Source organism: Pelophylax lessonae, assembly GCF_965119305.1.
Source record: "Pelophylax lessonae genome assembly, chromosome: 7".
Classification (NCBI taxonomy): Eukaryota; Metazoa; Chordata; class Amphibia; order Anura; family Ranidae; genus Pelophylax; species Pelophylax lessonae.
Window position 1 is genome coordinate 111,790,212 of NC_138774.1, and position 12,638 is coordinate 111,802,849.

A 12,638-nucleotide genomic window follows, 5' to 3' on the forward strand; every position below is an offset into this window, starting at 1 on the left:
AAAGTTCAAGTGCATGTTAAGACAAGCGTCCCAGTACTTTTGGTAATATAATGTACCATTTCTGCCACTTGTGTTGGTTTCCCAGTGGATTTTGGGGGACTATTTCTCAGCAGTGGAGAAGCATTCAGCTGCACAGGTGGGAGCAAAGGTAAGCTCTTTCTATTAATAGTATGCCTTTTCCTGCAAGCAGTAATATAGCAATATGGTCGCTTAAAGTGAATATGTTGCATTGCACTGCATGCATAAAGCACAAGTTCACTTTAAGAGATTTAAACAGACAGCCGGTGATTTAACCAACCAATGCTGACTCACAACAGAAGCATTTTAAGTAGAGTTGACCTTAAATGTGCGAAAAAAAGAAAGAATAGAGAAACGTACAATGACTAGTGTCAAGGCTTTTCCGAGTTGTTTACTCATCACATTAGCCTTCTCCTGCCACGTCGGGTTAAGTATGTTCATTCTGCTGTGGACCATATCGCATACAACACAGCCGGTCATGGCCATTAGCAGCTGTGTCCTCCCACTCACTTTAATGACACAGGCCTTGTCTGACAGCAGCAGTTGCTAGCAGGAGAATCTTCTTCAGCTTTCACTGACTGGCCATTCTCAGAAGAATCCTGTCAATGTGCTCAGTAATTACTCTTCTGTCTATTTGATGGAGGAAGTAACAAGGACACGTATTCATTATGCAGTCTGTGCCTTAAGAATCCGCCTCACCCACCATATTATTAAAAATGACAGAGCTCTTCAATGAGATCCTTCCCCTTGTCTACATTGATGTGCATTTGAAGAAGCATGATTTTCTAAAAATTTAGTGTATTGTTCATTTATGTTTGTCTATTTTTTTTTTTGCAAATATGACAGCGTCAACCAAAATTCATATAATTTGTTTCCACTTCGGAATAAAATAAATATGGTTTTCAGTAAGTAAAAACATGAGTGTTTGCTACAGAATGCCATTCAATAAACTGGAACATATTAAATGGGGGCCCAATAACACATAAACATTTTCACTTAGGGCTTACTGTATGTACACTACTTTTCCTAGACAAAAACGAAATGAATTTTACTGCATGAAAATGCATTTCAAGAAGAAATCTAATGTGGGTTGCAGTTTAGTTTTTAAGGGTGGCTATTAAGCCCCATTCACACAAGTGCATTTCTTTTTTCTTAACCACTTTCTTCCATTTTTGGCCCTCTGTCTCTCTGCAGTGTATATACCTAATCTTTGTAATATAGTCTAGACTGATGTTATATATTCTTTGTTATAGATTGTGATATATGTTACATGTTCCATATCAGTCTGAACCAAGGGCAAGTGGATCCTGATGAAGCACTGTACACATGTGAAACGCGTTGATCCACTAGACTCCAAAATTGTATTACCTTGTTGCTATATTTAGGATATGGACTGCGTTTAAACATTCTGTGTCTTTTATTGCACCAATAAAGCTGGATTTACTTTTAATTGTCTATATTGTATGAAGTGACACTTATCTCCCACTTATCTCCCTGCTCTGATCTCCTATATTGGAAGTTGGTAATATTTTTTTCTTGTCTAACTCATTATAGAAGCATACATACCTGGAGCTGTGTGCAGGCCACCTATGTTAGTGAAGGGTGACGCAGCTGCTTTATGGACAAACTGCACATCCCAGTTTGACAGATACACAGGGCAAGGTGCACAGCCTCAAAAGCAGACAGAGTGCGTTTGGCATCATGAACTCGTCCCTGCACATCTATCAAACTTAGATGTACAGGGGTATATGGCCACTACATCTCTATTCACTAACATAAGTTGCCCGCACGCAGTTCCAGGTGGCTCCAGATGTGTAAGCAAACACTTTATTCACGCTTGGGTGGAGCGGTGTGCTGGGGTCATTGCATATGCAATTCTCGGAAGGACGGACTGCTACACGAAGACGGCTGGCTTGTATATTTTATGCGTGTTTGGAAGTCTATTTTTGTAAATGCAATGTTTTTATATGGAATAAATGTTTAAAGGATTTTATGATATGGCAAGTTTGTATCTTTTTTGGAGACCTCTTATAACCGAGTCTCCTTAAAGTGGCGGATTTCCTTCCCTTCAATTTAAAGTCCCCCTGGATGGATAGAGGCCCTGGCTTGGTTTTGAGCCACAAGAGAGATTGACCTTCTGTAATAGGAGGTCACCATTAGCTGGTAAGCAAGCATTTTGTAAGGTGGGAGGCATTCACTCAGGATCACACACTTTTTCTGGTGATGGATGGTGCACTTATCGTCTGAAGGACTTTTTCACTATTTTTCCTCTTTTATATTACTTTATTTTCAAATGTAACATTAACTATGTAAGGGAATATAAAATAGCTTTATTAATGCTGTATGTGCCCTAGTGCCCATGTGAATGAGACCTAAGGTGTTCATCAGGGTACATTTGCAAGGTGCATTGGGGCACCACTCCAAATACACTTTACAATAACACCATAGTTCATGTGTTAACTTGGGTTCAGGTAATGCGCAGGAACACATGCATTATAACAATGTACAGATGCAAAATCCGTCATATGGTGAATGTAACCTCCAAATCTGAAACGCATAAAGATGAGTAGAAACATCAAAACCTCTATGAGAAATGCAGAAAAAAATCGAATTGGCCCCATGACAAGGCTTACCTTTAAAAACGCATACTGTAACATTTGAGTGTGCCATTTAAATATAGTGCAATTTCTTTATGGTTTAAATTTGGACAACTTATGTATATTTTGTCACCTAGATGACATCATTAAGCTTCAAAAAGAAGAATCGGACACTCAGCCATCCTCAAGCCAGGCTCGTCAGGAAGTAAGGACAAGAAGAAATTTTAGAAATATGAGGTTTTTTAGAGCTCCACCAAGAAATCAACAAGGTGTGTATCAAGTATAACTGCATCTCATGTGTATTCTAAATAAAATAGTGCAATAGTTTTGAAAACATTTTCCTTTTTGATTTTGCCTGAATCTAAATATTGCGTGGTTCTCTGCAGATCAGACAAATTTGCCCATAAAGTCAGGTGAAATGAAAATGTGTGACTTAGCAAAGAAATTGATTTCTTGAGTTTTCCAGATCTGTCAATCAATTTGCTGATCTCTGATGGGTGATATGTACAGTATACAGTTAGGACCATATATATTTAGACACAGGCACAATTTTAGATTTTTTCAGGTATTTACTAAAACATATTCAAGCTATAGTTATACAATGGATATGGGCTGAAAGTGCACACTCTCAGGTTTAATTTGAGGGTATGTACATCCAAATTGGAGAAAGGGTTTAGAAATTACAGCTCTTAAGAATAAGCCACCCCCCCTTTTTCAAGGGACCAAAAGTAATTGGGCAATTGAATCAAAAGCTGTTTCATGGCCAGGTGTGGGCTATTCCTTTGTTATTTCTTCATCAATTAAGCAGGTAAAAGGTCTTGAGTTTATTCTAAGCATGGTGTTTGCATTTGCAATCTACTGCTGTGAACCTACATCATACGTTCAAAGGAGCTGTCCATGCAAGTGAAACAGGCCATTGTAAGGCTTCGAAAATGAAACAAATCCATCAGAGATAGATAGCAGTAACACTAGGAGTGGCAAAATCAACAGCTTGGTACATTCTGAGGAAAGACAAGAGAAGGACACTCTCTAGGAGGTGGGTATGATATTGTCAAAGTCTACAATCAAGAGAAGATTTCACAAGAGCAAATACAGAGAGTTCACAAAAAGGTGAAAACCATTCATAAGCCTGAAGAATAGAAAAACTAGATTAGACTTTTCCAAAAGAACATCTAAAAAAGCCAGGCCAGTTCTGAGAAAAGCATTCTTTGGATGGATGAAACTAGAATTAAGCTATACCAGAATGGCGGGAAGAAAAAAGTGTGGAGAAGGCTTGGAACAGCTCATGATCCAAAGCATACAACACCATCTGTAAAACATGGTGCAGGCAGTGTGGTGGCATGGGTATGCATGGCTTCCAGTGGCCCTGGGTTATTGGTGTTTATTGATATGTGACAGAAGACAGAAGCAGCTGGATAAATTCTGCAGTGTTTAGAGATATACTGTCAGCCGGGATTCAGCCAAATGCAGTAAAGTTTATAAGATGGCGCTTCACAGTACAGATGGACAATGATCAAAAACACACTACAAAAGCAACCTAGGACTGTTTGAAGGAAAAGAAGTAGAATATTCTGCAATGGCTGAGTCAATCGCCTGATCTCAACTCAATTGAGCATACATTTCACTTGCTAAAGGCAAAACTAAAGGCAGAAAGACCCACAAACAAAGAACAACTGAAGACAGCTGCAGTTAGAGCCTGGCAAAGCTTTAGAAAAGAGGAAACCCAGTCTTTGGGTTCCAGACTTCATGCAGTCATTGCCAGTAAAGGATTCTCAACAAAAAAATAAAACTTAACATTTTATTTATGATTACATTTATTTGTCCACTTACATTTGAGCCCCTGAAAATGGGAGAACTGTGTATTAACATGGTTGCAGTTCCTAAAATTTGTACTTGATAATTATACTCAAACCCTTGAATGAGAAGCTGAAAGTTTGCACTTCAAATTAATTTGGATTGTTTCATTTTAATTTTATTCTGGTGGCACACAGAGCCAAAAGTATCAAAATTGTGCCTGTGTCCAAATATAGTGTTTATGGACCTAACTGTATGTGCTCCTGGGGTCCTAGAGTTCAAAATGAGGAGCAGTATTTCCCATCCTCTCCTTATCAGAATAAAATCTGACTGGCCATAGAAAATACACAGTAAGCACATTGATGGATTTTTTTATTTCTAACTTTGGCAGAACCATAAATGCTTAACCTGTGCTTTATTTCCTAGGGCCTGGCAGACCAAAGCCTGGTTTTAAACAACAAAGATTTTCTCGTGTCAATATAAGAAATGCATCCTTTGGACCAGTTACACGGCAAAGAGCCGCAGCAACCTTCAATGGTGTGAGTCCACTTCACAGGCCAAATACACCGGTAATTTCGTTTTTCTTTTCTTGGCTTTGGGAAAGCTAGCTCAGTTACTTTCAGTTTTATTAACTTAGGGTGCAACTACATTTTTACACAAAGGGTGGTGGATGACTGAAATTTGCTGACACTCTTGATAGCAGATCTGTAAAACAGTTCCAATTTGCAATGCCTAGTTCTGGACTGTGGCTTGTTCTGGCAGCAACCGTCTTGGATCAGGGTAAAGGTTCGAGCAAGGGCATTTTCAGAATGCAGTGGGCCAGTGTTCAAAAACATAAGTTGGGCCCAATGTGAACCTGCAACAAGTAGCACCGTTACACACTGCAGCCACCTACACATGTACATCAATTAACACCTCCCTATCAGGGCCATCTTTACCATTGGACAAAAGGGGCAGCTGCCCCAGTCATAGTTGTGGGGCACAAAGCAGCTGCCCCTTGAGCCAATGCTGCCCACAAACTGGGGCCCCATGAGGGCCAGCTCGGGATCCTTGCATCTAGGTGAATGCTGCTGGCAGTGCTGAGAAGTGATTTTAACTGTAGTTTTGGTAGCAGCGGGCAACGGCATCTGCTGCCTGCTATGATCTCCAAATTGTCAACTTATCATTGCCCGTCCTAGCGGGGGTTGCTGTGGCTCTGCCCCCACCCGCCACCCTGCTGGGAGTCCTTGGCTGGGAGTGGGTGCCCACACTGTGCTGTCTGTGCCAATTCTATTACTCAATATCTCACCCACACAAATCCTGTGAGTGCGATATTGAGAGACAGGATTCGGAGTGAACAGCTCACTGTGCTGAGGAGGCCGATGATTTTGCCTCACCTCCTTGTGTTCTATCCAATCCCTGCTGTGCCTGTCCCGGCAGCCCATACTCCCTGATGTGCACATGCACAGCAATGTGTTTTTTGCGTGTATGGGAAAGTGGGCAGCATGTGGCAAATTAGAGTACACACACTACAGGCTGCAAAATTGGTAAGTCCAAACACCAACCCCCCACCTTGACAACTGCAGATGTCCCTTCCTCTGCTGTTCTGAGTCTCTGATTGAAAAAGAATGCCACTCCTCTGAAAAGCAATCAGGCGTTTGACAGGCAGTGGAGAAGCAATATGTCGCCTCCTCACCATTTGTTTTAACGCCCTAAATGCATCACCCCCACCACAACCAAGTGCATTCCACCTGGTTGCTGTTAAGTTGCAGTGCATACCCTTTTATTTGAATAGGTTGAGTTTGTAGAGCAGTAGTGCCTGCCAAGTGCAACTGGGGTCTATAATTCTTGCAGCAGTCACGAAGCAAAGCATCATGGCTGCATCATGTGTTCACCCGTAGCTGCTGCCCTGTCAGCTAAGGGTTAATTCATCCCTGTTGCTGCATTATAACATGCTGTACAGTATCAGTGCAGTGTAGATTGTAGTGCATTGTACTGTTTTGTTTTTTTTAAACAAACTTTATTGAAATATCACACTGACATTTTATGAAGTTCAATTGGCCACTGTGTGGTACAAGGTGGGGGATAGTCTTTCACTGTGCTGCGCAGAAATGCATTCAGTACTTTTTTTCAGCATGCACCACTGCAAAACAGTGGTGTGAACTGGACATACTAGAGACAAGGCATTTGTAATGCTGTGTGACTGTGCTGGAATAGCCACCCACCACAGTCCCTCTGAATCTGATGTAAATATAACATAAAGGGGAGTAGTAAAACCACAGCTCAGCTGCATGATTTTTTTCCCTCCAGCCACCAATGTGAAAGACCACTGGAAAAAAAAATGCAGGTTAAGGAAGGATGAGGAACGCTGGTTTCTACTTGTGTTTTTTGATTTATGGTATGTTTTCCTAATATTTAAAAAAATGTTATTGAAAGTACTAAGAAATATATGTTCAGATATATCAACTATTTATACTTTATTTCTTGAAAGTAGGTGCATAAATTGGGGCAAGCTTGTAGGGGCCGTAGTGCATTACTTTGCCCTGGGGCCCATGATGCGGTTAAGATGGCCGTTCTCCTAATACCAACAAACAACCTTCAGTAATAAAGATAAGCCTGGACTGGCAAAATGCTGGGTGTGGCAGGGTTGTGCTGCCCCCCAACCTCACTTGTGAATGAGCCCTTAGATCAGGGATCCTTAAACTAAGGCCCTTCAGCTGTTGCAGAACTATACATCCCATGAGGCATTGTAAAACTCTGACATTCACAGACATGACTAGGCACGTAATTGTAGTTCCTAAACAACTAGAGTGCCATCGTTTGAAGACTCCTGCCTTAGATATTTGAGGTTATTATTGTAAATAATGAAGAAAATGGTCTTGGTGACCTTTAATCTATAATGTGTGCCACATCCCTATATTAATGCAGACAAAAGAGTTCCCCCTAAAGGTTTGGGAATTTACAGGCACTTAATAGTACAATACTGAAATATTAAATTATGAAAGTTTATTTATACAAAAAAGGGGAGGGGTTATGATAATAAAAGGTTTACACCAATGAAATGTAATACCATAAATGGTAAAAACAAAGTCTCAGAACATTTGCCCATCAAGTCTAAATTTGACACCAAAGATGTATCTGTGGTCAGAAACAACTGTAGTTGTCTAAGCGGGTGAAATATATTGTGGCCCGGTCAGGCAACAATGGGTTAAAGTGTATTACTAAATATGCAGGCGCGCAATCTGACTCTGTCCTGGATTGATGCTAACTAACTTTAACGCTAACTGACGTCACCTGTGACACTAATACAGTGATCACAAAAAAGATCTTTACATTAGAATAGTGACACTGTGACAGGGCAATGAAGGGGTTAACTGGGGGTGATCAGGGGGTTGAATCTTATTAGGGGATATATGGCGGGTACCCTAAACCTATCTGGGACTGTCACTAAACTACCACTAACTGCCGCTCACACTAACTTACATCCCAAGTGACGGTAATACAGTGATCAGTAAATTATCTGTATACTATATATAGTGTCAGGGAGAGAAAGGGTTAACTGGGGGGTGATCAGGGGGTTAGATTTGTGCCTATGTGTACTGGTGTCAGTGTAGTGCTTGTGTACTCACAGTTGATGTTCTCTCCTCTCACGCTGGAATTGAAAAGGGCTCCAGTAGAAAAGATTGCATAATTTCCTGTACCTGCGTTTACATTACACAAGGACAGGATGTTCTGCAATTGGTCAAAACTGATCACCATGTCCAGGCCACAAATCATTGGCCTGGACCTAATGACAGATTGGTTTTGAACCGAATAAGCACATTGCGGGGACAGCAGGTGCACGCGGGCATGCCCCCAACGCCCGCACCCGACTGACATACAGTTACCGGTTAATCCCAAGGGGGTAGACACTGTCCTTTGCTGAGGACACTGGCCGGATATGTGTTTACACTGTCGGGACATACTAGCGAGTCCAACTTTGTGGCCTCAGTTGTCATTTGTTGCAGGCCCGGGCCACAATATTTTTCTCCCGCTTAGACAACTACAGTTGTTTCTGACAACAGATACATCTTTGGTGTCATACTTAGACTTGATGGGTTAATGTTCTGAGACTTTCCCGTTTTTACCATTTATGTGAATGTGGAATGCATTATCAATCCAGAGTATAGATTGTATGCACAATATGTCCCTGAAGAAGAAGCAATACATGCTTTAAAATGCGTTTGGGTAATCCTGTTGCTTACATGCATTTTCTGTACATATATGTATTGTTATGACCATATTTATGCATTTCTTATGTAAATGTTTTCCAAGTACAATTCATTGGTGTAAGCCCCCGTTCACATACATGCGATGCTACTTCGCACCGCGACTTCGACACCAGTAGTGGGGTTTCTAATTGCATCCACCACCACTAGTGCTGGGGGGGTTATTATTATGTCCACTGCCACCAGTGCTGGGGGTTAATATTACGTCCTTGGATATCAGTTTTGGGGGCTGTCATCGGTGAAATCGCTCCACTGGAGGGCTTCATTGTAAGGTAAGTATTTCATAATGGGCTAGTATGCAATGCATACTAGCACAGTATGCAATTGCCTTACAGGGGAAAGGTCCTTTTTTTTTTTTTTTTTTTTTACTGCAGTGCTTTAACAGAGCAGCAAGGTCTAGATTAGACAGTCTCTTCTGTGAATAATTTGCAACTTCCTGCCCTCTATTTAAATGTAGGTATATTTTTAGATGATTATATATATTTCATGAGCAGGGCCATCTAAAGTTTTTGTATTGAATTGTATTGTAACAGTACTGCCTACTTTCTTTTTTTTTTTTTTTGTAAATCTCTGCACAAACTGTTGCCATCATATACAGTGAGGGGAAAAAAGTATTTGATCAGTCTATAACTTTAATGGTAGGTTTATTTTAACAGTGAGAAACAGAATAACAACAAAAATATCCAGAAAAACGCATTTCAAAAAAGTTATAAACTGATTTGCATTTTAATGAGTGAATTAAGTATTGGCACCCCTTCGCAAAACATGACTTACTACTCGATGGCAAAACCCTTATTGGCAATCACAGAGATCAGACGTTTCTTGTAGTTGGCTACCAGGTTTGCACACATCTCAGGAGGGATTTTGTCCCACTCCTCTTTGCAGATCCTCTCCAAGTCATTAGGATTTTGAGGCTGATGCTTGGTAAATTGAACCTTCAGCTCCCCCCACATATTTTCTATGGGATTAACCGGTAACTGTATGTCAGTCGGGTGCGGGGGTTGGGGGCATGCCCGCACATGCCTGCAGTCCCCACAATGTGCTATATCAGTTCAAAACCGATCTGTCATCAGGTCCAGGCCAACCAGATGCTTTTTTACCTGTGAGTCACACTAGGTACCTGTAAATTTATTGGCTTATTATTCGATCGATGTGACTGGAGGAATCTGTTATGTGCTTTTTTTTTTTTTTTGTTCAGCCCATTGGCTGAACGAAAAAAAAAAAAACATTGCATGTATGCCCATCATTAGAAGTGGGTGGGTGCTGGGAGGTCTAATGGTTGGCAAACCACACACTTTCTGGCAGAGATTTCTTCATTCACATAGATCGATGTAAATGGAGGAATCTGTTAGGTTCTCTTTTCTCGTTCAACCCACAGGCTGCAGGAAAAAAAAAAAGAACCTTACAATATATGCCCAACAAGGACCAGCAACGTACTGGTACGTCGCTGGACTTTGAGTGGTCATATCTGCAGATTTAGGCATCATCTTGGTATCACTTTTTACAGTCAGCGGTCGGCTTTCATGTAAAAGCAATCCTAGCGACTAATTAGCCACTAGACTGCTTTTACAAGCAGTGGGAGGGGACTCCCGCCCCCTTTTGCCCCCTCCCGCCACCTTCCAGCTTTCTCGGGCTCTTCTGTCCCACCGGGTAACCCGAGACTGCAGCTGGTGGTTCCGTCAGCTGACCATAGAGCTGATTGGAGACCAGAATGGCTCCAATCAGCTCTATGGCCTAAGATACCAAAGTCGTGAAAATTTCACGACTTCAGTTTCGCCAGATATAAACAGCGCGATTGGGAAATTGGGAAAGCATCTTATTACACCAATCTTGGTGTGGTCAAATGCTTTAAGGGCAGAGGAGAGATCTAGAGTTTAATAGACCCCAGTTTTTTTTTTAAAAAACTAGTACCTTTCACTACTTATTGCTATTGTGATAACAATAAAAATTATAATAAAAATGAAAGGGAAGGTGTCAAAATAAAATAAAAAAGCAAAATAAATAATAATAATAATAAAAAAAAGTCAAGCACCCCTGTTTCCCATGTTTGTGCGAACACAAGGCACAGGTGAACACAAGCATTGGTCTGGTGTCATATGGAAACAGCAATTGCACTTTGCATGTGAGGTCAATAATTCTTGCAGTAGACCTCCTCTGTAAATCTAAAGCGGTAACCTGTAAAGGCTTTTAAAGGCTTTTAAAAATGTACGTAGTTTGTCGCTGCTGCACGAGCGTGCTCAATTTTAAAGCATGTCACATTTGGTATCTATTTACTTGGCATAAGATCATCTTATATATTTTACCAAACAATTGGGCAATATATAGTGTATTTGTGCAACAATCTTTAAAAAGTTTTTTTTTCCCAAAAAATTGCGTTTGTAAAATCTCTGCGCAAATGCTGTGTGATAAAAAGAATTGCAACACCCACCATTTTGTTTCTCAAGGCCTCTGCTTTAAAAAAATGTATAATATTTAGGAGTTAAAAGTAATTTTCTAGTAAAATAAAAATATTTTTTCATGTAAACAAAAAGTGTCAGAAAAGGCTTGGTCTTCAAGTGGTTAGAAGAGTGGGTGATGTGTGGCATAAGCTTCTAATATTGGGCATAAAATGCCAGGACAGTTCAAACACCCCCCAAATTACCCCTTTTTAGAAAGTAGACACCCCAAGCTATTTGCTGATAGCGAGTTGAATCTATGGAATATTTTATATTTTGCCACAAGTTTCGGGAAAATTAGAATTTTTTTTATCTTTTCTTTTACACAAAGTTGTTACTAAATAATAAATTGCTCACACATGCCATGAGTATATGTTGAATGACACCCCAAAATAAATTCTGCTGCTTCTCCTGAGTACCGGGATACCATATGTGTGAGACTTTTTGGAAGCCTAGCTGTGTACGGCACCCCAAAAACCAATCACGGCCTTCAGGTTTTCTAAGGGCGAAAAAGTGCTCATTTTAATTCCTCACTACCTAACACAGTTTCGGAGGCCATGAAATGCCAAGATAGCACAAACCCCCCCCCTCCCCCAAATTACCCCTTTTTGGAAAGTAGACACCCCAAGGTATTTGCTAAGAGGCATGGTGAGTATTTTGTGCTCTCATTTGTTTTGGAAAATTAAGAAAGAATAGGAAAATGTATTTTTTTTTCTTTTTTCAATTTTCATAACTTTGTGACAAAAAGCGAGATCTGCAAAATACTCAACATGCCTCTCAGCAAATAGCTTAGGGTGTCTGCTTTCCGAAAAGGGGTCATTGGGGAGGTTTTGCGCTATCTTGGCATTTCATGGCTTTTGAAACTGTGATAGGTAGTGAGAAGTGAAATAAACAATTTACGCCCTTAGAAAGCATGAAGGTGGTGATTGGTTTTCAGGGTCCTGTATGTGGCTAGACTGCCAAAAAGTCTCTTACATGGGATATCCCTATACTCAGGAGAAGCAGCAGAATGTATTTTGGGGTGTAATTCCACATATACCCATGGCATTTGTGAGCAATATATCATTTCAATGACAACTTAGTGTAAAATTGTTTTTTATTTTTTTTGTCATTTTTCAAACACCTGTAACAAAAAAAAAATAAATATTCAATGGGCTCAACATGCCTCTCAGGATATTCCTTGGGGTGTCTACTTCCCAAAAATAGGTCATTTGGGGGGGGGGGGTTGTACTTTCCTGCCATTTTAGCACTTCAAGAAATGAGATAGGCAGTCAGAAAGTAAAAACTGTGTAAATTCCAGTATATACATCATAGTTTGTAAACGCTATAACTTTTGCGCAAACCAATAAACATACGCTTATTGAGATTTTTTTTTTTATATCAAAGACATGTAGCTAAATACATTTTGGCCTAAATATATGACAAAAAAATTGTTTATTTGATATTTTGTTATAAGAAAAAGTAGAAAATTTATTTTTTTCTCAAAATTTTCAGTCTTTTTTTGTTTATATTGCAAAAAATAAAAACCACAGACGTGATCAAATATC

The 12,638-nt window shown here is 40.1% G+C and overlaps 1 protein-coding gene across 1 annotated transcript in view; it reads left to right on the forward strand.

The window, feature by feature from the left end:
• LOC309560523 (UAP56-interacting factor-like) overlaps window positions 1–12,638 on the forward strand; it is a 76,927-nt gene that overhangs the window by 35,622 nt on the left and 28,667 nt on the right. The window contains exons 2-3 of the mRNA XM_082264154.1: window positions 2,753–2,884; window positions 4,836–4,978. Coding sequence (XP_082120280.1) covers window positions 2,753–2,884; window positions 4,836–4,978 — 275 coding nt within the window. The remainder of the gene's footprint in view (window positions 1–2,752; window positions 2,885–4,835; window positions 4,979–12,638) is intronic.